The following is a 27,151-nucleotide window of genomic DNA, read 5'->3' as shown; positions in this document are numbered from 1 at the left end:
GACCCATGGAAGGCCATATTACATTGGCGGAATACACCAACCGAGGGCATGGGGACTAGTCCTGCACAGCATCTAATGTCGAGGAGGCTTAAAACATCATTGCCAGTAGCCAGTACTTTACTTTATCCAAGTGTAGTACAAGGTGTACCAGAGATGATACAGCAGAGGAAGCAGATTTCTAAGTTGGGGTATGATAAATTCGCCAAGGAGTTGCCTGAACTTATTATTGGTGAGCCAATTCGTATCAAGTCCCTTCCAGGAGATCGCACTGGCCGTTGGAGACTTGGTTCCTGTGTGCGAAAGGTTGCACCACGCTCATATCTTGTGGATGTGGACGGAACTTTGTACAGACGCAATCGTGTGGATTTGCGAGTAGCTGAGCGGCCAATTCTACATGAAAATGTTGAACATTCCACTCCTGGTCTGATTATGGAGCCAGTTGCACCAATGGCAAGTCAGGAATTTGAAAGGCCACAGGTTGTTATACCAGAAGAATATGGAGAAAATGAGAATATGGAACTTGCAAGCATACCGGATGGCAGTCCATCATTAGCACCTGCTAGAGTTATACAGACTCCTGCCCAACAAAGTTCAACTTCAACTCAATGAAATCCTGTCTATACTCATAGTGGACGTCAGTCACAGCCACCTGACAGACTTAATTTATAGTTATGTTATAGCATATGTTAAAAAGGGGAGATGTTAGTGTAATGTTAATCTTCTGTATTTGGCACCACCTAGTGGTGCTATGTAGACTATTATAAGGTGCAGCTACTTGTGATGTGGGTGTGGTTTTTTGTGTGCTGGTTATGAACAACATGGCTACTTGGAACTAACATGCAGTGTCTGCCTTCCTTTAATACATCTGAAACACTTGCGATTGGGTATGGTCTGCCTCAAGCGCTTCGATCGCATCCGATGGCACCCAATGTACCAATGGCTGAATACACTTCCTGGAGATGACATGCACAAGTGGGAGTATTAAGACAGGCTGGTGGGCGTCTGCATACACAGAGCGATCGCACGCCAAGACATAGTGGGCGTAATAATGCCTTGCCATGTGCCTTCCCAAATTTGCATACGCATCATGCGAGCGAACGCATCTAGCGAGGGGATCTGAGTCTGGTCCTCAGTCACTATCATCTTCAGTAGATGTACCCGGACGTGCCCCTTAGCGTGGACCAGGCGACAACTGTTAAAAATATGGTAGGTGACTAATAAACATAAAAAAAGAGCCAGAAGTCTGTAAAACATTCTCTCTCTCTCTACACTGATAAATACTGGATATATACCGCCAGCACTCCCACACTGAGGACAGCACCGGCACCCCCGCACTGCCGACACAGCCAGCAACCCCGCACTGAGGATACCGCCGCCATCCCTACACAGACGACACCACCGTCACCATCGCACAGCCGACACCACCGGCACCCTTCGTACTGAGGACAACGCTGGCACCCTCTGTCACAATAAGTGCACCATTGGTGTATCCAATCTGAACTGTATCCAACCCACACTGTATTTGATCTGCAGTGTAACTCTCACTGTAGCTGACCCGCGCTGTATCCGACCCGCATTGTACAGTATCTGATCCGCATTGTATCCAACCTGCACTGTATGCAACCCGCTCTGTAACCTGCACTGTATCCAACCCGCAGGTACGGTAACACTGTTTTTATGGTTGGGGAGATTTTGGGGAACTGCTCAACAAAAAGGCTAAATTGCAAAACATTTTTAAACAGAAATAACTGCCGTGTGTTTGTGCCGCTGCTCTGTTTCTTCGTTTAGCCAGCCTTTGGCTTATATTGGTGAACAATATTGTAAGCTGTGAGGTGGTCAAAATTGAGTGGAAATGACTGGAAATTAATGTTATTGAAGTTAATAATAATACTTTTTTTTGTCAATTTTTTGAAAAAATTCAAAACCAAAACCATTCACGACATTTTGGCAAAACCAAAACCGGGTGACGAATTAGAACAAAAAACAAAACCAGCAAAGACGGCCCGGCTCAAATATCTAATTAGAACCAAAACCAAAATACGAGGGTCCATGCACATCTCTACTTCACTGTATATATTCTACATTCAGCTTCTGTCTTTGTCTTTACTGTATGTTTTAAATAGTAGGTGCATGACTCTGAATCAGATGCAAGTGGAATTGTGGATGGATCTCGCGGATTTCAAAATACTGCACATGTGCCATAGAAAGAAATTGGTAACTGAGCATGTGCCAGATCAGTCCTGCGCATATTGATGAAGATCACAGGTGTGTATGGAATATGGAATAATCCGCCTGCCAATAGGTCACACTTTCCATAAAACGGGCATTTGTGGTCCGTAAATGGGTTGGCGATTATGTGAAATTACGGAACTGTTCCGTCACGTGGGAGTACTGTTCGTGTATTAGCCGACTGCCGTGCATGATCGTAGCATGTGGTAGGAAATTGGATGCTTGTTTAAGACGGATCATTTGCAACCAGCCTAGGGTGCGTGCAAATCCAGGTACTGATGATGATGGATACAGCTACGAACATAAAAACAGAGGGCAGGATAGGTTTCTCATACAGACGCATAGATGTATGGAAAATACAGATGTATTCTCTCATTAGCACAAGGAATTAAGTAGCCTGCCGCAACTGTACAGAAAAGCGCCTGACTCCAAATCAGGCCCTAAGTGTCTTATTTAGAAATGGACATAAGGCATTTGGAGTGTAAGACCTTTGACGCACTAGTTTGACGAAATTAGTAAACGACTCCCCCCCCAGAGCCAAACAGCCCTGTGCTGCATAGCCCTGGGGCTCTTTGCAAACATTAAAATAATAATAGAATAAGTTGATAAAATTCTACTGACTTCTGGCTGAGAAAAATGTCTATAATAAATTAAAACACATTTAAAGGGTCTTTTTGATCAGGCAAAATCAAATAATTTATTAATGACACCCAATGCCAATATTCGAAGTGAGGTTCCAGATTTTCTACCCCCGTACCACCTACCAAATATTTACACACAGTGGGTAAGTCCATTTTGCCATCCTATAGTTGCAGAGATAGGTTCTATCACATGATGATAAAATGTATCTTTATAATCAGTGGTTAAAATACAATTAATTTCTTGCACATCCATCTAATAAGATTATATACAATAGTTTTTGTTTATTATTATTATCATCAGATATCCACAAATAATGTGGTGGAAATAATTAATGTTTTAACATTTCTTTGAAATATCTTCTTGTGTGCTGGAAAATCCAGCTGACTTCTATCAAGTGAAACTGAAAAGATTCAAACTTGGGCTTTCACATTGATCATATTATTTCCCCGTTCACTACAATACATTTCAATTTATGTTTAGGTTGGTTTATAAGATTAGGTACAACTAATAATTGAATAATGTTTCTCTTTTAATTGTCTTTGTTTTCTATTTGAGACAATGACAGTTTCAATACAGTATGGATCAGCAAACATATCATGTTTCTTATTACAAAAGAACATCATTTGCTTTCTCTAGCATCTGAGATCTAAATGGCAAAAAGAAAGCAACGGCTTCATTTCATCAGCTGAAAGTTATCAGGTAACAACAATTTCTGCCTCAAAACATTTCTAATAATGGAATCTGACAGAAGATAGCAAAAACTAAATGAACCTGTAAATACCTTTAGATATCGTCTTGACGCAGTAACACTGCTCAAGTAGAAAGCAAGAACACAGACTGTGCTTTCTGGAAATGCTAATTTGTTTTTGGAAAAATGAACAGGTGATATATTTGATATAGTACGGAGTATTTTGCATTAAATTAATCAGAAAAAACACAGCAAGATGGCTGTACGAAAAATAAGTACATTTCTAGGTTACGATCTCAACTCTCTATATTATGATTTATAGCATACAATAATCTTAGGGCAAGGATATCAAATACGTAGGCAGTAGGTAAGCCTAAATGTATGTGGATCACACTAGGCTATAGTGCATAATAGACAAATATAATAAAATGACATATTACATACTTTACTAGCTTTTGGAAAAGGGTAAAAAGAAAACACCAGAGCAGTGGCGTAAGTTCATCCCAGACGCCCGGAGGCAAGTTATAATTTGGTGCCCCCTCCTCCCTCATCACAGCCGCTGACACTGTAATGTAGCCCTACGCATGCAGATAGTCTATAAATAGACGAAGGCAGCAGCTGATGGTCTGATATGAAGCTCTCCACTAGTGTATGGTGGCTTCTCCTGTGCCGGGAAGGGGTGCCATGTATTGGGCGGGCCGTGACGGTACACTCCGGGTACATAGTTACAGCCCTAAGTGGGGTAAATATGTTGAGGACAATGGAGGAGGTGCCCCTTCAGTGCTGAAGCCCGGCGGCAGGCGCCTCCATTGTCTCCCATAGTTCTGCCCCTGCACCAGAGCTCAACTACTGTAGTTCATATTATTATATTATTATAAATATTGTTTATGTATTTAGTGCCAATTATATTATGCAGTATTGTACAGAGAATATTGGAATTCACAACATGGAGCTTATAGTTTCATTCATTACTATACGCATGGCTAATTTTATTTTATTTTTTTAAACACTGAGATTGTCTGGTTGTTTTTATTTAATTAAGCTTAGAATGTATTTTATAAAATGGATATAAATATTTTATTGAATAAAATATGCCTTGGGGATGTCTAGCACCCCCGTCTCTAGGCCCCCATTGTAATAGTACCTCCCATTCCTTATTGGCAATAGAATCACCCAGAGCATTAATCCCAACCCCCTAGTTTTAATAGATATCCAGACCCTGTCTGTGGCACAACCCCCCCTGCCAACAACCACCACCAACATGCGTCACTATAAATATATGTATAACCCACCCAACCACAGGGCCACTAATTCTTTTGTGAGCATTAGCCCCTCCCCACCCCTGTGGCTTTACTCACCACCCTTTGTGGCATTTGCTCCTCTCGCAGAGTACAGCTCCTCTCGCAGAGCACATGCATTAATCGGGATGTAGTTATGAGACCGGCGGCCGCTATGCCACCAGTCTCAATACCAACAGGGGAATCCGACAAGGGAATTAAGATAGGCATCGAAATACCGACGCCTATCTTAATCCCAATGCCGGAACGTCGAAGGACGCCAGCCCGAACGAGGTAAGCCTTTAGTGTTAGCCGCAGGGAGGGGTTAGGTTTAGGGAGCATAACGGGGTTACGGTTAGGTTTTGGGGGGAAGGTTAGGGTTAGACACTCCTAGGGGGGAGGGTTAGGGTTAGGCACCACTGGGGATGTTTGGGTTAGGCACTAAGGGGGGAGGGTTAGATTTAGGCATGAAGGGGGGAGGGTTACATTTAGGCACGTAGGGGGGAGACTTAGGTTTAAGCACTAACGGGGAGGGTTAGGTTACAATAAAGGAGGGTTAGGGGGGGAAGGGGGGAGGGTAAGTATAGTTTTCCTGACCCCTGTTGGGATACCAACCATCAGGATGCCACTGTCAGTATTCTAACAGGAGAATTCCCGACACCCGGCATTACATACTGATTCCCATTGATCAGGTAAGTAGAGTTTTGGGGAAAACTAAGTTCCCTTCTGCACACTACTGTTCCCAGAACATGTGCCCCAGAGTGCCATTCTGGAGCACTATTTTGGCAGTGATTAGGTGATCACAGTCCACTACATCACTGCCAGGGGCTTGACAAGCAGGAGGGAATCCTTCCGGCACATATGCAAAACAGATTGCCTCAATAACAGCCAGGGAATGGACATGTATGGCACACTGGGATATGACCATGTCAGAGAAAGCCACAAACTCATTAGTAAACATAGAAGAAAAGAATGGTGAATACAGTGCTGCCAGAAAGTTTGTGAACCCTATAAAATTGTAAACTTGCCTGTATAAATGTGACATTAAGTTTTTTTTAGATTTTCGTCTATATCATAAAAATAGATAAAGAGAACCCAATAGATCAAATAACACACAGATACTGTATATGCTTTTTCATGCACTTATTGATCAAAATGATCCAACAATAAATTCCTTTGTCAGAAAAAGTTCATGAATCTATGTTTTTGGAAAAAGGTCGGACCCCCTTGGCAGCACTAATGCTTCATAGAATTACTTAAATTCATCGATATTGGTGGGTTTTCTTGCATGAATACCTCGCTTCAGGTCCTGCCACAAAAATATCTATTGGATTATGGTTTGGACTTTAGCTTGGCCAAGCCAAAACACAAAATGTTTTCTATATCAACCATGTATTTTGTAGGCAGGCTTTAGAGTCTTTGGGCCTGATTCAGAGCCACTCGTAAGTGGCAGCTCGTTCGCTCCGAGCGATGTTTGCCCAACTGCGCATGCGTACGGATCATTATACGCATGCGCGAACAACTCAGTGCGGCCGAAATTCATGTGCTCGCAAAATAGCGAATGCCTGATAATTTGAGTGACAGAAAGAGGCGTATGTGGGTGGTAACAGGGGAAGGTGCTTGAAAACGGGGAGTGGAGATCCGATCGCAGGCGTGCTTAAAGGTCAAAACGGGCGTTTTATGGGTGTGCATATTTAAAACAGCAGCGTCATTGACCACGTCACTGGGTTATTTTAGAGCCAGAACTGCTCGCAAAATTGTGGTAGCAAACACCAGCCCCAAGAATAGCGAGCAGTTCATACCCTGGTCGATGTACTCGATTAATCTAATAAATAGCGGACATGACGTAGGATGCGAGCGGCCAGGGGGCGTATTTTTTCAAAAAACGACCGCAAGTTTTGTTCGCTCGTTCAGACATAGAGGAGTGAACAGACCGCAAACAGCGAACGGTTCATTTGAATAGCCACCCCTTGTTTTAGAACGAACGACCGCAAATAGCGAGTGGCTCTGAATGAGGGCCATTGTCCTTCAGGAAGACCCAACATCTGATATTCTCCTTAAGAATTTGCTGGGACAATACAGAATTCATAGTTGCAGTACATTAGCGATGGCAAGCTGTCCTGTACCAGTGTCAGCAAAATAGCCCCAAACCATGACACCACTAACACCATGTTTCATGATTGGGACAAGGCTTCTATGTTCTCCAAAAATAAATGTTCTCATTATTATCAAACATTCTAAAGAGGAGTAGGTGTTGCACATATCATCCAATCAGATACTAGCTATCTCATATATAGTACATTCTGTAAATGATAGCTAGAATCTGATTGTTTAAGCTAAAAAATTCTATCTACATCTATCTACAGAACATTCTGGCAGTAGTCTCTTGTCTAATTATGGTGGCCTTTATCAAACTTTAAACAGGCAGTAATGTTCTTGTTGGAGAATAGTGGCTTTCTCCTTGCTATCCTCTCATGCACGCTATTGTCCAGAGTTTGACTGATGGTACACTCAAACACTGTTTAGCCAATAAAAGAGAGGCCTGCAAATCCTTAATCTTTGCCCTTGGGCTCTTTGTGATCTACCGGGAATATTAAATGCCATATTGTTTGGGAGCACTCCTGGGGAGATTAATTTTCTCTGTATGTACACTATCTACCGTACAGTTGACTGGTGAAGTCCAAAGTCTGTAGAGATTATTTTGAAACCTTTTCCATCCTGATGAGAATCATCAACATTTTCTTCTAGATAACTCCTTTGATAGAAGCATAACACTCATACTGAAACCTGAGTGGAAAACTACACTTTGGTAGTGAAGACTCAAGCTTATGTATTTTAAATAGGGCAGAGCCACACAAACTTACACCTTATTATTATGTCATTGATTGTGTTATTTGATTTTTGTAGTTCCCATAATCTTGATTTAAGGTTATATTTATGTAGAAATTCAGAAAAATGTAAAGAGTTCACACATGCTTTAGCTCCATTGTAAACTAAGAAAACTACACTCCAGAGAATGCAACCACTTTCTGGGGCAGATTCAATTAGCCGTGGGGTGTACCCTGCGACTACTTGTCAGCCCTGCTTTATTCAATGAAGCGCCTCATCCATGCGCATTAATCCACAGAAGGTGGATTTTTTCCTTGCAGCCTCATAGATTTCAGCACTTATTGCAGAATCTATGGATTAACGTACACTACCTGTTGGTACACCCCATGGCTAAATTGACTGATAGTTGAATACAGATGTAGACATGCTCATTGTTGCCGCGATGCGTGCGCACGGGCACACGTATTGCGGCATAGCGCAGCACTCACTGGGCTGTGACTCGTCGCAGCTGACGTTTCTCCATTGAAGTCTATGGCATATGCATGTGCACGCCATAGGTGCAGGCACATTAGGCACGCCATCAATGCCGCAATACGCACGCATCGTGAGATAGATGAGCATGGCTACATCTGTAGCTCCGGGCATTAAACCCGGGCGGTTAACACTGCAGGAAAATGAATCTGCCCTCTGTGTATAAAATATACAAAACTTTGAAAATCTCATGGAACACAACCAATATGATATGTATTTTCATAATAAATATCATATTGGTATTTAAGCCAATTCTATTTCTCACACCATTATAAAACAGAAAACAGTGACATTCAAATACATAAAGTTTGGTCCGTCAACATAACTATATAAATAAAGGTGTTAACATGGCCTGGGGGCGGTACCATCACTGCAATTGGCTTACAGGGGGATTGACACACACCCTGTAGAGCTGACATAGTATACATGGGTGACCTGCGCATGTAGAGCAGTGGTGTGAGAGCGTCCTCCCCAACTTCCCCCCCAACTTCTGCGGGACATGGCAACCCACGGATGAAACAGTGGGACTGTTCCTGTAAAACAGGACTGTCCCACTGAAATCGGGACAGTTGGGAGGCATGGTTATAGGACCACATTCACACTAATCTTGGAAATTCAGATGTACAGTATAAGTAGGGTTCTTGGAAATGAAACATTCCAGAATAGAGACTTACTGTACTGTAGCAACAACTGGGATTGCACTGGGATTTCTGATTCCTTTGAAAGCTGAAAATATGCCTCAAATAACAAATCTCGGCACAAGATTCATTGCAACTCTCCCCAATCCTCAGTGCACATTTCCTCACCCTCATGTCAGGGACTGAAACATAAAGATATCATACTGTACCTATTTCATTTTCATGTGGATGATTTTCCTTCATTATTTTCTCCCTTAAGTAAACAGCAGTGTTCTCCGTTTTGAGTTGATTACACATAAGCATTTCATTCAGCCTTTGTTGTAAAATTAAATAGTTCTCTGACAATCTGGCGATCTATAAAGTATTAGAAAAAAAGCACAATGAGACATCTATTGAGCATTTGGAAACATATCTCCTAATAAAAGAGACCTCATTCTGCTTTTTCTCTTATAAAACTACATGAAATAGGAAACAGTGAGGGACATTTATGAACATTTATGAACGCTCAGGTCTGGAAAGGTTGCATTTCCCATAGCAAACAATCAGATTCAAAGGGGTAAATTTACTCAAGTGCAGGTTTTTAGAAGAAGAGTTGTTGTCCACAGCAACCCATAGTCAAACGCAGGGGGGGTTTCCATCTGCCTGGAAACTCCCCTCCCCAGCACATACCATGACCACAGTAGAAATAATAATATAATTGAATGTTACTAGTGCCACATGTTCTTCTCAGTATCACAAATGAAATAATTAGCACCACCTGTGGGATCTTTTAACATGTATCAGCCAGTAATAAATAACCTGTGCACCAACTAGGAGATCTGGAAAATATGCATTGTTAGGGATGCACTGCTATAGAGCCCAATATGTACATATATGTCCAGGGAAGTGCTAGGTTCTTCTGCTGCTCCTCTAGGCTCCCGGACTTGCTCCAATGCTCTGGAATGGTGCTCACATCTAAAATAAAAACATCCAGCTCAGGCAGGATGGCCCTACTGCCGCATCTAATGGCTTACTGTGATCCTGTATATGCTGGAATTATGACACACAATACACATTGTATGACGCATATTAAAGCTGTATGAGTACTAATTATGCCCTCTTCATGGACTGGCCACAAAATCAAGCATTTGGAAACAACCCTCTAGAAATCCTGCGTTTGCCACTGCAACCAATTAGAATCTAACTATTATCTTCTAGAAGGTGCTATATAAATGATAAGCAGAATCTGATTGGTTACTATGGATAACATTACCACTTCTAAAAATCTGCACTTTAGCAAATACAGGTATAAAAGTGTCATTTTACGAGTTCACTTTAGAAAATGAAAGAAAGCATCTGATTGGTTGCTATGGGTGACACTACCAGTGTTCAGAAATGTCTTTTAATACATTTAATTGCTGAACAATGGTAAGATGGGTAAAATGAGAACATTTTGGGAGACTATATAATTGGACTTTATATTCCATGGGCAAAAAATGTAATAGGGTCCGAGTTTTGAAAACGTGCAAGGATAGAGCTCGCACATTTTTAGAACCCTCCCTATGTAATAGGGTGCGAGAACATGCAAACATGTATGTTTCCCACACCCCTGCAACTCGCAATGGCAAAACAATATATTTATCTTATTTGATGGGGATTTGAAGTCATGAGCCATCATTTTCAGCTATAGGGGGAAGGATACATCACAATTGCCCTAATCAACACTGGAGTTATTTATTTTAATATGATTTAATAGGTTTTCTAATACAATAGTACAGAGTGTGGCAAAATTGCTATTTACAGTACTAAAACAATTAATATAATTAACAAGAACCAGCATAAAATAGAAAGAACAAGAAACAAAGACGAGTTCTCTTTATGAAACAATTTAAATTGCATCCAAAACTGGAAAGAAAACACCAATGCCACTTTTATTACATATTGCCATATTAACAGACATCTCGCAGACATTCTGTTTGAGATATGTGATTTGGAAAGTTATGAGGCAGAACTGTTCTGAACCATTTCTTTCATAGGAGGACGAATTAGAGAAAACGAATTACTGTGATGTAAAGAGAGAGAGAGAAAATGAGAGCAATATAGAAGTGTGAAATGAGAGAGAAAAAACAAAGTGTAAAGTATAGAAAGACAGACAGACAGACAGACAGACAGGGGGGAAGAGAGAGAGAAGTGTAAGGTATAAGCCAGGAGACCTGGGGGTAAAGTCCATGCCTCCCCACATATAGGAATCTGAATTCGGGACCCCCAATGCCTGCCTAAAAAAGGCATGGTCTCGTGAGAAGGGTTTGTGAGAGAGACAGGGAGAGAGAGAAGTATAAGGTAAACAGAAACAGAGAGGGAGAGAGTGACAGAAGGAGGGAGAGAGAGAAGTGTAAGGTATAGAGAGACCCAGAGAGAGGGAAAAAGAGAAGTGTAAGGTATACAGAAACAGGGAGGGAAAGAAAGTTGTATGGTATAGAGAGACAGGGAGGGAGGGAGAGAGAGAGAGAGAGAGAGAGAGAGAAAGAGAGAGAGAGGGAAGTGTAAAGTATACACACTTCCTTATCAAGAATAAAGTTCTCTAAAATTGTGTGGAAACAGCGGATTCAGAATCGGGCCATGTTATTTCTGTTAATACGTGGGAGCGCCTAAACAACTTGTTCCAATCCTTAAATAATTTAGAGTTCAATTAAATGGTGCCTTGTTTATGCTTCAATTTAGTCACCAGGTAGAAAGAGACAGACCTATACTGGGCTGTACTCACCTGCTCTGTGAAGAGGGCCAAATCTTCAATGTCCTTTAACACACACAGTGTTTTATTACGTGCTCTGTCCTCCTCTGATGTGTCATTCTTGTTCTTTAACTTTCCTTCTTTCTTCAGTTTTTCTCTTTCTCTTAGACCCCGGTAATTACTCTGTATGATTACCGCTGCCTTGTCTTTATCACTTTGGTTTCCAAGATCTACTATACTGTTTTCATTGGACGCTTCGTCATTTTGGGATATTTTTTCACCAGCAACTGGGTGGTGATCTTTTTGTATTTCGCTGTCTGTAGAATGATTCAAACCGTGACTGTTGGACGAGGATGTACTTTTTATCTCTACCTGCCTCCCCTCTTGGAGTTTCTTTCTCTCTCTGTAGCCACGGTAGTTGCTTTGGATAACTGTAGCAGCTTTATCTTTATCTTCTCTATTGTCATTTGTATCAACGTCTAAGTCACTGCGGTTATTTTCCTGCTTCGGGCAAGCATCTTCGTCGATGTCCATCTTAGACATCGACTGATTATTTTCCTGCTCCACGGCATCTTCTCTTTCTTGTTCAGAAGACTGTGAGTTGTCTTCATCTTGTTTTCTTTGGCGTTCATCTTTTGTTTGCTTCCTTTGCTGGTAACCTCTGAAATGACTTTGGATCACGACGGCTGCTTCCTCTTTACTTTTGCCTTCAATGGCTTGTTCAGTGTCAGTCTTCTCCTCTGGTTGGTCATTTTTTGTCACGTCATGTGTATCTTTACCTTGCTTCCTCTGCAATGATTCCCTGTCAAAGCATCAATTTTGTATTGTATTATTGTTTTAAGGTCATTGGCTCAACTGTTTTTCTATTTGTGGAAAATATACATGTACTCAGTGTTTTTTTGCTGATGGTACTCAATGGCACCAAGTGCTGACACTTATTTTTTTTTCAGTATAATTTACTTACGACTAGTAACAGAAAATAGAGGAGACTTGTCCAGAGTATGGAAGCCACTAGAGTATTAGTAACTTTTTTCTGAGTACTTATAATTAAAGAAAAAAGTACTCGATATATTAATTTAGAAGTATGAAACAACAGACTCATAATTGTTTCAGGGTTATAACTACATTCCAGTTGGCTTATATGGAAGACATGTTCACATTTATTTTTGAGTACTGAAAATACTATTTGAATAAAACATGTTACACTAAAATACTATTCCAAAGTCAATTAATTGTGAAAAAAAGATAACATCAACCGGGACTAATACCAGCTACTTAGACAACTGAGACAACATAGAGATGGTTATTATAATGCTGGATGAATAGTGAATATACTGTAACTGTTAACAGCTCATAATAGCCTATGGTTTAATAAAGTGTCTAGCAACTAATTAATTTATCCAGCAATTGCACACAGTGCAAGTGTATTTATCAGCAGAAAATAAGACAATGGTTCTCAATTACAGTTATTTTTAAATGCAATACAAATTTGCATCTTGACAAACCATGTTGCAATGTAAGTGGGGGCAAAGCAATCTTTTTTTTGCATGCAGGGAAAATACCACCTGTTATTGGATATACTATAGCACACAAATATTAGCCAGTTTGAGTTTTACATTGTAATTTAGAGTTGGCTAGGAAATGATGTCCTCCCAACTCTAAATCTGTCTGGGATGCTAAACTCACCGTTGATACCACTTTGACAGTCAGTTTGGGGCATTCTGCATACATACAGTACAAATGAGGACTTGGGTTTCCAGTTTCACTTTTGAGGAAAATTAATAATAGTTTAAAAAAATTAAAATCTTGTAAAAAAGAAAAAGGTTTTTTTTTTAATATTGTGACTTTAGAAAAAAAATCTTAATCGTAAATAATAATAAATAAAAAACTTTCCTCTTCAAGTCCTCTGCTCCTGAGATGGAGATAGCGATAATAGGATGTACCACCATGATCCTTCTTAAATAGTTTTCCATAGGGAACCAATTGCCAGAGATAGCCAGCTATTCTTTAATATTACCTGTTATTCCATGATAGTGTTTCTTTTTTTGCTTAAAGGCTAATTACACTTCTATTTATTAAAAGCCTTTTACAGTTTTTTCAAGTTTGTTGAGGACTGTTGAATGAAATTTTTACATAAGAAGGCCTACGTACAGTATGCACCAAACATTGGAATAGCTTATTTGAAAACAAAAAAAAGAAATAGACCTTATTTTACAGCCCCATGAGTCCCTACATCAGTGTTTTCCAAACTCATTCCTCAAGACGCACTAACAGTCCAGGTTTTAAGGCTATCCATGCTTGAGCACAGATGCCTAAATCAAAATAACTGCGATATTAATTAAGCTATCTGTGCTCCAGTATGGCTTACCTTCAAACGTGGACTGTTAGTGTGCCTTGAGGACCAGAGGTTGGGAAATACTGCCCTACATACTGTACAGTGACTATATGATGAACATGTTATAACAAAAGTTATTGCTGTTTACATAACTGTAATACCTTTTTCTCTGAAAACTCCTTCTCTCCTTAAAGCCGCGGTAGTGAGATTGGATTGTAGTTGCCGCCTCATCCTTTTGTTTTAGCATGTCAGTCCTTTTCTTTCTTACTATGTAACCTCTGGCACCTGAAGTACAGTACAGGACACACGAGTGATGAAAAAATTCAGATGTTACTGTAATAAAAATCATGGTACTGTATTTTGGGAGCAAAATGCATACGCACGTGCTTGGAACTTTATAACGAAATCTTCTTTTGTGTGTATTTCTTTACGTACAATATGGCCCCTGTAAGCTTTAAACAGAATATGATAATGCATCTGTTTTCCTTAGTATATGTTAAGTTTACTTAAGTATATACAGTGTAAGACTTATTGAACATACCACAAATGGTCTACAGTAAATTAATATGACATACTTTAGGACATAATTTAGCTCCAATACTGCACTTCATAAAGATAAAAAAAAGTTAAAAGTGGTTATGTTATAATAATAAACTGTAATGCTTGATTTACACATGGTCCCCGGGGCAGCTGCCACTCAGGGCACCAATACAACCATTGTAGTGTTCACACCATGGGGAAGGTCCATCAGAACTTCTAAAGAGGACAGGTAGGGAAATTGTACATAGCATAGCTTCTATCTATCATTTTATATAATGTATTTGATAAATGAGAAGCTGATTGGTTGCTGCTAAAGCCAACTTTTACACTTGTCTTCTTTAGAAGGTTTAATAAATCTCTTCTATTTGCACTTGCAGACCTTTGTCCCAAAGGCAGAATACAGAGAGATATGAATGTGCGCAGAAGAGCGGTGGTTAACAGGAGCCACGTGATCCTGACATTTGTATGCATAACACAAATTTTAGAGGAGAGTATAGGAGGAGTGTTATGCTGGGTACACACTAGATGATGTGTGTACCCAGTGCTGGCAGCTATGACGGCACAATATACGATCTGGTGTATGACTGCTTGATATATTGTTCCCCTGCCGCATCCAGAGGCATGGTGTCAGCCGCTGGATCTTCTGATCTGCCGTGCATGCACATCGAATGAGAAGATGCAACCAACGACACATGGGAGCGCGCCATCACCCATGCACACTGAGCGATGTGGCTGATATATCGCTCCAATCAGCGTTAGAACAATATATTGTATGAGTTTGCTTAGTGTGTACGCACATTTAAGTTCAGCCTAGCGTTTCAGGTTTGTTCATGCCCCATTATTACATGGCAATGTCTCCATTCTGATGTGGCCATACTTCTATTCATACCCTGGTATCGACGTGGTGCCTGGCTGGAAATAATAGGAGGTATTGATTAAAATGATGGCATGAAACAAATGGGATGTAGTTATGAGACTGGCATCCGCGATGCTGCCAGTCTCAATCCCGACGTTGAAAGTCCAACACGCTCCGGAACACAATGGGACAGCTGCCTGAACAAGGTAAGCCCGGGGCACCCTTAGTGGTAGCCGCACGGGAGAAGGGTTAGGTTTAGATAGCATAGCAGGGTTATCATTAGTTTTTTTGGGGTGAGTTAGGGGGGGGTTAGGGTAAGGCACCCCTAGGGGTTAGGGTTAGGCACCACTGGGAGAGATTAGGGTTAGGATCTAAGGGGGGACAGTTAGGTTTAGGCACAAAGGGGGGAGACTTAGGTTTAGGCACTAACGGGGAGGGTTAGGGTGTAGGGTGGGGAAAGTTAGGCTACAAGAAGGGAGAGTTAGCGATAGGGGGAGAAGGGGGGAGGGTAAGTACTGTATACTTACCCGACCCCTGTCAGGATACCAACCATCAGGATGCTGCTGTCGATATATTGACAGGAGGCATCCCGACAGCCGGCTTTACAATTCCAAACTATATATCAAATTGATAAATTGGCTGTGAGAAGTAGCCCGACAAGAGAAGTGAAGAAGTACAATTAAACAGAAAAAGAAAAAAAAATGAAGCAAAGAGAGAAGAATGTATGCCAGAAGTCAAGGGGGGGGGGGTTAGGAAGAGGGAGGTCAGAGGTAACTCTGCCCTTACTCATTAATAAAGTATTTAGAGGGGGAAAAGAGATGGGGTGAAAGGGCGCACTGTTGTGCATGCCCAGGCTGCCAAACTGACAAGGTAACGCAAAGTGATCAGGTATGGCACTGCCATAAGGCTCTCAGTTCTGCTTTCTTCTCCTGCAGGAGAATGGTCTGTTGGAGTATCTGGCAAACAACCGGAATCCCAGATACCAATCCATCTCTGTTATGTTTGCTAAAGGGGGAACATTATTTTAGAAATTATAGTCAAGGTAAAGTTTTCTTTACATTTTCTGCTGTCTTTGGATAGAAAATGCGCATATATGAGGTATTTTAAACTTATGTGCTAGTGAGCTGAAGTTATATAACTTGCATTTATGTATTCAGTTTGGAAAGATTATTACCTGAACTCCTGCATTCCTTCCATTCCATTCTACATTTACTACACTAGGACTAGGGTAATAGGTAGGATGGTATTAAGCCAGCCGCATACAAGCAAATCCTGCAGTTAAGTGCTATTTGCTGAATGACGGGTCCAATTTGAATACTATGTGCAGTCAGTCCACTTCCGGCATTTCTGGGCTCTGTTGTTTGGTCAGAATATGAAGATGAAGGCTGATAGCAATCAACTTCCACCCACATTTTACAACATGTCTATATATAGAAAATAAAGTACCCGGTTCAGGGGTATGCCTGTTTATTCGGGCTAATCTCTTGAGACACTGGACAGATTTTAATTGGGTTTTCATTATTCTATGAAGCATTTGTCAAGGAAGGTTTTGGTGTGTGAACCATTCATCTGTGACAACAGGGAGCCGAGCTTTGACAATTTTAGTACAGCAAAGTTGCAGAATAAAATCTTGCACCAAGCTGCTGTATAGAAGCTGGCCAGGGTTCTGAAACAGCAAGTGACAGTGAGAGCAAGTCAGAAATAGCAATGTGCCCTGTTGCTTAGCAGCAGCCTAGAGAAGGGAGGGAGTCAGGGACTGAGCAGGGTCACGTCTGAGACAGTGAGTGAGAGACAGTTTCCAATGGACCCATGAAGATGCCTTCATGCAGACACAGAAGCCAGGAAGGAGACAGGGGAGGCATATCTATCAGGAATTTTTTTTAAAAACCCATCAGAATACCATAGAATGGTTTCCATTTCATAGTGGCAAACATCGGACCGCCACCATCAAATGGTACAAACACTACCATCGGAACAAAAACATTGATGGTTAGTATCCATCGAATTCCAATGTCCATGCCTACACTGAACCTGCAGGCGGACTTTGGCCACCCCTCCTCCAACTTGAAGTGCTGACTCTCCAGCGTAATGTTCCCGCTCAGCTACACAACCTCGGTGAACAGAAGGCACCTCCTACGGATGTCAGCATTATTCTTGAACAGGGGCAACACAGCGAGGAAGCTCAACAAGAAGCCCAGGAAATACAGGGTACATGTGCAAAGAGGACATTGCTCATCAACATGATCAGCTCCCGGGGAGGGGTGCACATGGAGGCTACTGAAATATACACAGGTGCCCCAGCCCTGGGGACATGCTGCTGATAATGCTTATGGTAGCTGCAATACAAATCTCTCATCCAAGATCCTCCTTCCCTTCCCAGCACATCCCAGTGGCTGGGCCCCAGCCAGCTGCAGGGCAGCAGCAGTTGGGCTTTTGGTGACACTGGTGAGATGCAGGGGGCAGGAGTGCTAAACAGGGGGTTGTGGTGAGATGCAGGGGACTGTGTTGACATGGCATAGATTGTTATGAGATGCAGGGGGCTTTGGCGAGATTAAATTGCTCCCATTCTAAGCCAGTGTGGGTCATTAGTCTATATAATAAGCGAGAAAGTGTGTGTGTGTGTGTGTGTGTGTCTGTCTGTCCTTTATGCCTAGCCTGAGTTTTGTTCACTGCTCCACCAAATTTGGCATGGTGGTGTAGTTTGACCAGGATTAGGTTTTTGGCTATGTTTTAAGTTTGTCAGGGCCATGGAGGTCTACATGGTGCCCACCTAGTAGGCCGTGGAGTCTCTGATTTGAAAGTTTTGTTTAAGCAAGTTCGTGGATGTCTACCATTGCCTTAAACTGCATGATCTGAAGGCACAGGCTGATATCTACCAGTGAAGGGGAGGCAGAGCTCCAATGGAAGAACAGTGAGTCTGTCACGCTGTACCTGCACTGACAGTTACTAATTTCCTGCAAGCACATTTTCATATGCCATGGTCTCAAATGTTGGTCTGCAATGTAAAGTATGAAGATTGCAGATGTACTTCAAGGTCCATTCTTCAACCCGGGTAACGCTGGGTATCCCAGCTAGCGCCCAATAATAATCTAATAAATCTACAGTAGATTTGAATATTGTCAGGATTTTTGTCTGATTTCAGGTCACAAATACTGTATTATTGGTCCAATTGCTTGATATTAGCTGCAATTTTGCAGTGTAAGTGACAACATTAAAATTCTATTTTGTAACCATGATGTTACAGCTCTGTTGTTTTTCGCTACAATAAAATAACTAAAATATTCCTAAAATGTATGCAGTTGTGGATTACCTGATTGTATTTTCACTGCACTTTGCTCTCTTTTATACTTTATCTTCTGGTATCTCTTTGCCCCCAGCCACCCTTTGACACAGGCTTGAAGAAAAACAATTCTACCAACTATGGTCTTTATTATCCGGTCCAGCTGTTCCACGTGGTAATATTTGAGGAAAACCTAACACAACACAATAAAGAAACATAAACTTTATAATAGCTCACGCATTAAAAAATTAGGTGATAATGAAGGTAATTTACAAACCATTAAAAAAAAATTGACCGTTAAATGCTATTTATTTATGTCAGTCTCCTACTTTGTGCGATTGCACCACAGGTTACTTAGAAGTATATGGCTTTTCAGGCCAAGATGTTGGCGATTTCGGGTGTGAAAAAGATTGCACTGGGCGATAGGAAGAGTTGGGTGGATCTGAGCTGTTCCTGGCTGAGTATGGGTTATGCTACATGGTAAAATTAGGCATTGTTTTGCATAATGAGATTATTTAAATGAGATGAAGGTTTGGAGAGACACATTTATAATACTGAAGGAGCATGAGCCTAATGTTGGAGCAATTTGTACTTTGTTGGAAAGTGTATGGTTTCAAACATGCACATTTTCTGTAGGATCATCATGGGGGCCCATAGACAAGCATAAGATGGATGGATGGGGCTGCATTTCATGTAAATCTTATTTAGTAGCTCAATAGGACGATTAACATGATTTCCAGCATTGCATCTTTGAACTTTAGCACTAATTGGCACTAATTGAAAGCTGGGACATTGGGATGAGAGAACAAGACAAGACTTGATTTCATTTTTGCCAGGAGAATAATCACATGACTTCCTTGTTAGCACAAAGAAGAGTCATCACGTAGAGCAAGGAGCCCATCTGAGATCAAAGGAGGATGTACATACAGTCTGCACCACATGGCTCCCATCTCCCCCCTTACTACTTGGGGAGGATCTGTGTGACTCCTGATTTCTATATGAACAGAAAGTTTATCTTACATGACAAAGCCAACTGATATGTTATTACAGTTATTATCTTTCTACGAACAAAAGTATTGTTTTAACTTACTGTACTAGAGTAATAATGTACAGTGCTTTGAAATGGGTCAAACAGCCCATCACTTCCCTAACTCTACTGCTGGATGAATTACCAACAATTTGGATGGCAGCAACTAGCTCCACCCTCTAGAAGAGTAATCCTATCAAATGGGGGAGTTACTTTTTGTCAGGACAAGCAGGATGTTAGTCACTAAACCAACAGGGAACCTCACTTATAAGCCAGTGATATCTGCTGAGAGCCCCCAGTCCTAAAGCAATTACCTTTGTTTTTCCTAATACCCATTGGTCTAAATTTGCTTTCTCTAGTATAGCAGTACAGCATTCTGGGCTGACTGGAGGGTCTTCATGAAACTTAAAGCAAATCAGGTAGTACCTGGAAAGACACAAACATGTTTTTATAATTTGTAAGTATTAGCAAGTCGCAGCAAAATACTGCACACAATATGCGCGTGCATTGATAAACATTTTGAGTACTGTACCTTTTCTTAAGAGTTGTTTAACTATGATAACTTTGTTTGTACAGTACCAGGGAAGGCATTCACTTTTTTTCCCTTAGTTCACACAGAAGTAAGAGCCTTATGATATTGCACCGTATGGGCCAGGGATATCAGTAAACAGCCATATAGTTACTATATATATACTGATAAATTGTCCATTGTCAATGTACTGTAAAGTTATGAAAGGATCTACATCGACCTCTCAGAGCTAGCTCTCATCTGGTGTGGTCCAGGAACAAATCTGCTTCCTCACCAGCACTTCCATGTAAAGTACAACATATCTGGCTAATTTATAAATATACTCTATTTACACTATAGTCACACTCTCATTGTCTCACTGCTCCCATATCTAGACCTGCCTCCTATATCTATATATTTTCATACATTTATTTGCCATCCTTCTGGGCTGTGTTGGCCAGGTAGGGTCCCCACCCATTCTGTATTATACAGGATCGTACCGTAGCTGAAAGGGACATGCTGTGTTCTGTACTGGAGGAGCCTGAAAAGTGCCTAGATCAGTTGCTGAGAGGGACACTGTCCCCTTTGCAACCACCTTTGCAGCATATGGCGGCCCTCTTTGCAACGCATGGCAACCCCATTTGCAGTGCACGATGGCCCCCTTTGCAGCACAAGGTACCATACATAGTATTATTTCTTTTTGTTTTTTGAGAAACATGGCCACGCTTCCCGGATTTGCCCCGTCTTGTGTTTTGCCACAATAAAGGTGACAACCCAAGGGCCAGGTTTGTTAACACAACTGGAGTCCATGAATAGCACAGATGGTCCCAGAATAAAGAATACAGGTTCTTAAGACACCTACCCATTATACAGAAAGCCTTTTCATTTTGCAAAAAAATGTGCCCCATAGTGGTTTCAATATATGTATAGAAGTATATAGAGCGCTTTCGTGTGAAATGTTTATGAATATGGTGGTGGAATGAATGAGTGGAGATAGGATGTGTAGAAAATGTATTGGGAGGAATGGGTATATATATATATATATATATATATATATATATATATATAATGGGAGGGGCAGAATTGAGTCCAGTAGATGTGCACTATGATATTTAGGTTTAATGGAGCGTACACACGGTCAGATTTGTCAGACTTGTCAGATTTGTCAGATGAACGACTGAACGATTAAACGATTTGAACGATTTGGACGATTTGACCAAAGTTTTGAACGATTTGAACGATTTGAACGATTGAACGATTTTTGACTGCATTAAAATGAATGGAATCGTCCAAGTCTGACTGCAAACCCATCAGATGTCAGATATCGTTATCTGACAAACGGGAACGCGCATCGTTGATCGTCCATCGTTCAGGCATGTCAGATATGAACGATTTTTCATCAGATATGAACGACTGAACGATTTTTAAATCGTTATCGTCCATATCTGAAGAAAAAATCTGATCGTGTGTATGCACCATTAGAATGGGATTAGAACAAGCAAGATGTATAGATAGAAGGTAATAGAAAAAGTATATGGATGAAATTAAATTAAATGACATAGAATAAAATAAATATAGAAAAAATAAATAAGAATAAATCTGTTAAAATAATAAAAAAAGAAAAAAAGAAAAACCAAAAAATTTAAAATAACGTAAAAATAATGATAAAGTAAAAATAGTAAAGTCAATGTTTTGAGAACACCAGGTATGTTTATAGCTCCTCAGTGAGTGTGTTCCAGGAGCAGAGTGCTGGGGATGGGACACTGGCGTTCAGAGTCCCAGTGCGGGAACAGAGGAACTGGCAACAACCGGAGGAAACTGTTGCCAAAGAACTCAAGGTAGGACAGGGACAGTTAGGAAACCTGCTGCGTCCTTACCATAGCACACGGACTGTGCACTCGCAACCGGGTCGATGATGGGCCAGTGCGCATGCGCACAATGGAGCCGGCTCCGTCGTGCGCATGCGCGAGACCCGGATTTCAACGGGCACTCCATCACTCCGGGTCTCGCAACAAAGGGGGCGAGCTGTCGATGTTGAGTGACAGCTCGCCCCCTTTGGTGGGCGGGCTGGGAGAGTGGTTCCCGAGTGATGTCAGTGGATAGATTCCGGCTCTGTTAGACCCACAAGGGTCTTGTCACAAGCCCGATGGTCGCGATGGTCCTGACCATCGCGACCATCAACCTGGCCGCTCGCTATAGCCACAGCTCGCTATGGTCACCCACAGCTATGCGAGAGGCCAGGAGGCCGCACAAAAAAAAAAAAAAAACGCCCTGATTCAGAGTGAGCGCTCTTTCAGAGCGTCCGGCTCTGAATCAGGGCCAAAGTCCCTTTAGTACATACTGAGAAGTGGTATGTACTGTACAGGAATTTTCTCTGCCTTTACCGTTTTTACCCCTTTTCTCACCTTAGTACATAGACTCTTTTATGTCTCTCCAAGGATTAGTACATCTATCCCTTATTCTCATTGTGAGTGACAGGTAGTTAGCATTTGTGGGAGGTTACGGGGGGTGGCTAGAAAAATGGAGGTGTGTTGGGTCCATTTTCTGGCTGTGCCCTAAGGAACCTCTGCTAATTTGTACGCAACTGGAGAGGCCCCGGCGTATTAGGTGATATGCTCATTCTGAGACAGCATAGGCTTAGTCTTGCGAACAATGATCCCGATCTTTTTGGTTTTGCACATAAGGGGTGGATGTGAGACAACGTCATATGCTAAGTCATTAGCATATTTTCTCCACTCCAAGTCCACTGTGTACGCAATCATAGCAGCAACTGGTATTGCTTGCACCTCTGAATCAGGCCCTCAGTTGCTCTCCTCATACCCTGTGGCCGCAGCTGCAGCTCTCCTGACATCTTCCCAAAACAGGAAACTGGATTCACCCCGGACACTGCTCAGTGCTCCACAGCCAGGGCTAAAACTAGCATGTGCAGTCTAGGGAGTACATTACATCAGTCTCCCCACCATCAAGCTAGAGACTGAGGTCAGAACCAATAATACCTGTGGTTGGATTTCACTCTCAATACATATCATCGATGGTTAACTACTGCTGGTTGATGGTTTTGCCATTGATGGCAGAGATCCAATGGTTATCCGCTATCAATGGCAGACTAGGACCCAAACTGTTTTTCTTCTTTCTGATGGCACAGAGCTTAGCCTTGCCTCCTAGTGGCCCACTAAGCCCCACCCATGACGTCCTACTGCCCGCTGTGCCCCCCAGCAGCAGTGACCTTCGAGGGGTGCAAACCATCTATGGGTCAATGTAGGTGGCTTTGTGCCATTGACATTAATCACCAATGGAAACATCGATGGAAAGCCCACTGATGGCCATCCCTAATCTGAAAATCCAGTGTTCATCTTAACTCTGCTACTCCTCTGCTACATTTTGATAACTGTGCCTGCAGTGTGCAACTTTAAACTGGGTACACACTGATAGATATATTGCCCATTCAAATGATATATCTAGTGCATTGCTGGGTATGTACAGCAGAAATGTCTGTGAACTACGTCATTCACAGACATATCCCATCTGCTGTGCAGCACAGCAGATGGCTCATTTGGGTCACTGGAAAGTCCTGAAGCAGAGAAACTGCTGTGTCACCCCCAGCCAGTGGCGCCCGTAGACACGTGCCTCACTTACCTAGTGAGAAATCCAGCACTGCACATATGCTACTGTTTTCTCCTGGTGTAAGACTTTTGAATATATGACTGCTACAGATCTTGATCCTGAGATGCATCTGTCAGTATACACCAGCAGTTGCTTCTTTTCCTCAACGCATTTTGAGCATTTTTTTTTATGTAAAAGACATTCATCTCTGCATGTGACCCAATATCTTATCAAAACTTTAATCTGAATAGCATCTCTTACAAGCAACTAGCTTTGATAAACTTTATTGCAAGGAATAAAATCTCCACAACAGTAAAATAAGGAGGATATGACTAGTGATTACAGATTTCTGGGACTTGTATTACAGCACATGTCGGCCCCAGAACTGAGGAGTTGTCTAATATTATTGCTCTTGCACTTACCGCTTTATAAAGTTAGCAAAAAGAAGACGGTGTGAATAGCCAAGTCGGCGAATCCTTGCCGTCTCCAGAACGCCTGTGTACCTCAGTTGCACTAGCACTTTCTCCCGATCAAACTTACTTGGCAACCGGTCATTGTTTGGTTTGATGCAACGTACAAAGTGCGGCTGGCCAGCCACCATTTTTGATAATAAATCCATCAAGGAATACTAAAACAGAAATATGACGTTCATTAGTTACATGAGCAACAAATGACACAACCATCAGACATCATTGGAACTGCAGTAGATGTAAATCAATGGATTATATAAATAACAATGGGTCTGATTCAGAGATAAATGCTATAGCACAGCCGCTGTATCTTTATACACAGCGGCTGCGCTAAACTAAGCAAAAGCTTAAGGAGGTGTCTTAAGTAAAAAGACGCCCAGTGCCGGCTTCTGTGATCAGGTGCTGGGTCTGAAGATGCAGCATAGGATCAACTGCATGAACATTGGGCAGGATGACCAGGAAAATCACACATCCAGGAGCCAGTGAAACTACATCCAAGGACGCAGCCACTGGCTTTGTCTATCATGCTGCAACTGTAGGACACCTTGACCGACATCGCAGAAACAGATCTCTACATGCACAGACCTGGAAACATCAAAGACTGACATAAAAATTTAATTTAAATGAATCTCTGAATTAGGCCCAATATACAGTATACAGGGCCTGATTCAGAGCCGGACGCTTGCTCTGAATCAGGGCGTTTTTTTTTTTTTGTATGGCCTCCTGGCCACTGGCATAGCTGTAGGTGATCACCCACAGCTATTGCGAGCGGTCAGGTGATGGTCGCGATGGTCTCGACCATCGTGACCATCGGGGCTTGCGATGAGACCCTTGTGGTAGGGTCTTGTTCCCGCAAGCCCCAGTGAGCTTCTGGCTCTTAATAGAGTGATGTCAGTGGGGCCGCCTCCAAATGGCAGGCGTTCCATCAGGAATGCCTCCGTTTGGCTAGCCACCCCCCCGCCCACCTCCAAAACGGGGCGAGTTGTCGATCAACATCAACAGCCGCTCCCTTTTGGTGCGAGACCCGGAGCGATGGAGCGCTCGTTGCTATCCAAGTCTTGTGCACGGCGCAGTGGCCAAACGTCGACCCGCACACGAGCGCATAGGCCCACAGTACATTACTAGTATATTTTGTAACTTACATTTTCAAAGTAATTTGAGTTTTATATCTATATATATAGGTGTCGGTAATAAGGATTTTCCTGTATATTCCTATTCATGAATGCTTCTTGATTTAGCAAAATCCTAAAAAACATAGGGCCTCATTTATCAATGAGTTTTATCATGCACAACCGGAGCCGTAACTAGACTTTTTGGTGCCCTGTGCCAGGAAGAGAATTGGCGCCCTCCCTATTTTTTAAATAGGGAGATAACACACCAGAAAAAGGGCCATGGCCTCATGGGGAAGGGCCAGGGAAGAGATAGAGGAGGCCAGGAGATGCTGGGGATAAACTAAGAGGAAGCAACAAGTGAGAATGATAATACACAGAAAATTGACAGGCCCAAACAGCGCTCCCTGCCCTGTGATGCCCTGTGCCATGGCACTGGTCGCACCACCCTAGTAACGGCCCTGTGCACAACAAGTGATAAAACTCATTGCTTATGATAAATGGTGCTCCAGCCAATCATCACCCAACTGTCATTTTTCAAACAGCTGACAGTTGGAAGCCAATTGGCTGGAGCACCATTACCATACGCAACGAGTTTTATTACTTGTTGTGAATGATAAAACTCTTGATAAATGAGGCCCATAATGTCCTTATCTAACCTGACAGTATGTCCATACAGACTCAAGAAATAAGTCCCGCCCACTTACAACATAGCATCACACACAGGCCCGTCAAGAGCTGTGCCGGGCCCTGGTAAAAAGGGGGTGTGGCCTAATCACGGTGGCATGACAACGCCCCCTTAGGTAAAAAAAAAAAGTTTTGCAGTGCCACGCAGCGGTGCTGCGCGCTGGCAAGGGGGGTGCAATGAGTCCCCTCAGCCCGGTGCAAAACCAGTGGGGGGCGCAATCAGCTTGATCGCTCCCCCCACAGGCATAGGAGACTGCTGTGGCTGCTTCTTAGCAGCAGCGAGCAGTCTCCCAGTGCAGCCCAGCACACAGCAGCGTATGCTGGGCTGCTGTGATGTAAAAGAGGGGGGGAAGCGGTACCGGACACAGGCCCCCACTGGACCCCTCCAGCAAGCCCGGGCCCGGGTAACTAGTTCCCGCCCCCTCCTCTCGGCGCCACTGATCAGACATCTGAAACACATTTCACAATAAAATGGGACTAGCAGAAACCACTCAAAGAAAACCCACTTACAGTACGCGAAATGACAGCAAATTATTGGCTGCACCAATGTGCATAACAGCACAGCCAATCAGTTGACTAGGAATTCCTACTTAGATAATGCGTCATTGTAAGATAACCTGTGACTGCCTATCTGGCCTGCACCTCACCAACTTCTAAAGCAGCAACAATGCTGAAGCCATTGGATTGCAGGGTTTGGGAGGAGCACAGGGGTCAGCACAAAAAGCCACCAGTGATCACTTGTCCTATGAGTATCAAGGTGGAAGAGGGAGTAAAGTAGGAGCCAATACATTATTACATGAACATTGGTATGGATACCCACCTGGGAGCAACAGTGATCACAGAGAGCAGCAATAATAGATGTCAATGCCTTCCTCATTCATTGACTTGCCCTAGGAATCGACCCTACCAGCTCAATTATAATAAAATGCTCTCTAGCAAGACTTCATGCTGTGCAGCTAGATGTGTAGAATGTGGGAGGGGGGGGGGTTATTATGGTACTAGCCTCAGGAAATAAACTACAAGTAATAAATTAAATTATTAATAAAGTGATAAGTGAATTAAAAAAACAACATTTTACACTCAATGTGCAACTTTTATATATTAATATATATTTTTTTATAATAAAGTGATAGTGTACACAAACATGATTAAAAACAGACCTGACCACATATGGTTTGACTGCATGGTCCCT

The 27,151-nt window shown here is 42.2% G+C and overlaps 1 protein-coding gene across 1 annotated transcript in view; it reads right to left on the bottom strand.

The window, feature by feature from the left end:
* The window catches only part of MYO3A (myosin IIIA), a 210,841-nt gene that overhangs the window by 51,285 nt on the left and 132,405 nt on the right, over positions 1-27,151 (bottom strand). Inside the window, exons 24-30 of the mRNA XM_088457809.1 lie at positions 24,116-24,321; positions 19,897-20,008; positions 18,586-18,748; positions 14,263-14,331; positions 14,041-14,164; positions 11,578-12,346; positions 9,044-9,188 (exon numbers count right to left, since the gene is read on the bottom strand). Coding sequence (XP_088313935.1) covers positions 9,044-9,188; positions 11,578-12,346; positions 14,041-14,164; positions 14,263-14,331; positions 18,586-18,748; positions 19,897-20,008; positions 24,116-24,321 — 1,588 coding nt within the window. The remainder of the gene's footprint in view (positions 1-9,043; positions 9,189-11,577; positions 12,347-14,040; positions 14,165-14,262; positions 14,332-18,585; positions 18,749-19,896; positions 20,009-24,115; positions 24,322-27,151) is intronic.

Source organism: Taudactylus pleione, unplaced genomic scaffold (assembly GCF_031769625.1).
Source record: "Taudactylus pleione unplaced genomic scaffold, aTauple2 ptg000788l, whole genome shotgun sequence".
In the NCBI taxonomy this organism is placed as follows: domain Eukaryota; kingdom Metazoa; phylum Chordata; class Amphibia; order Anura; family Myobatrachidae; genus Taudactylus; species Taudactylus pleione.
The sequence above is the reverse complement of the archived record's forward strand: the minus strand, read 5'-3'. Positions and strand labels throughout refer to the sequence as shown.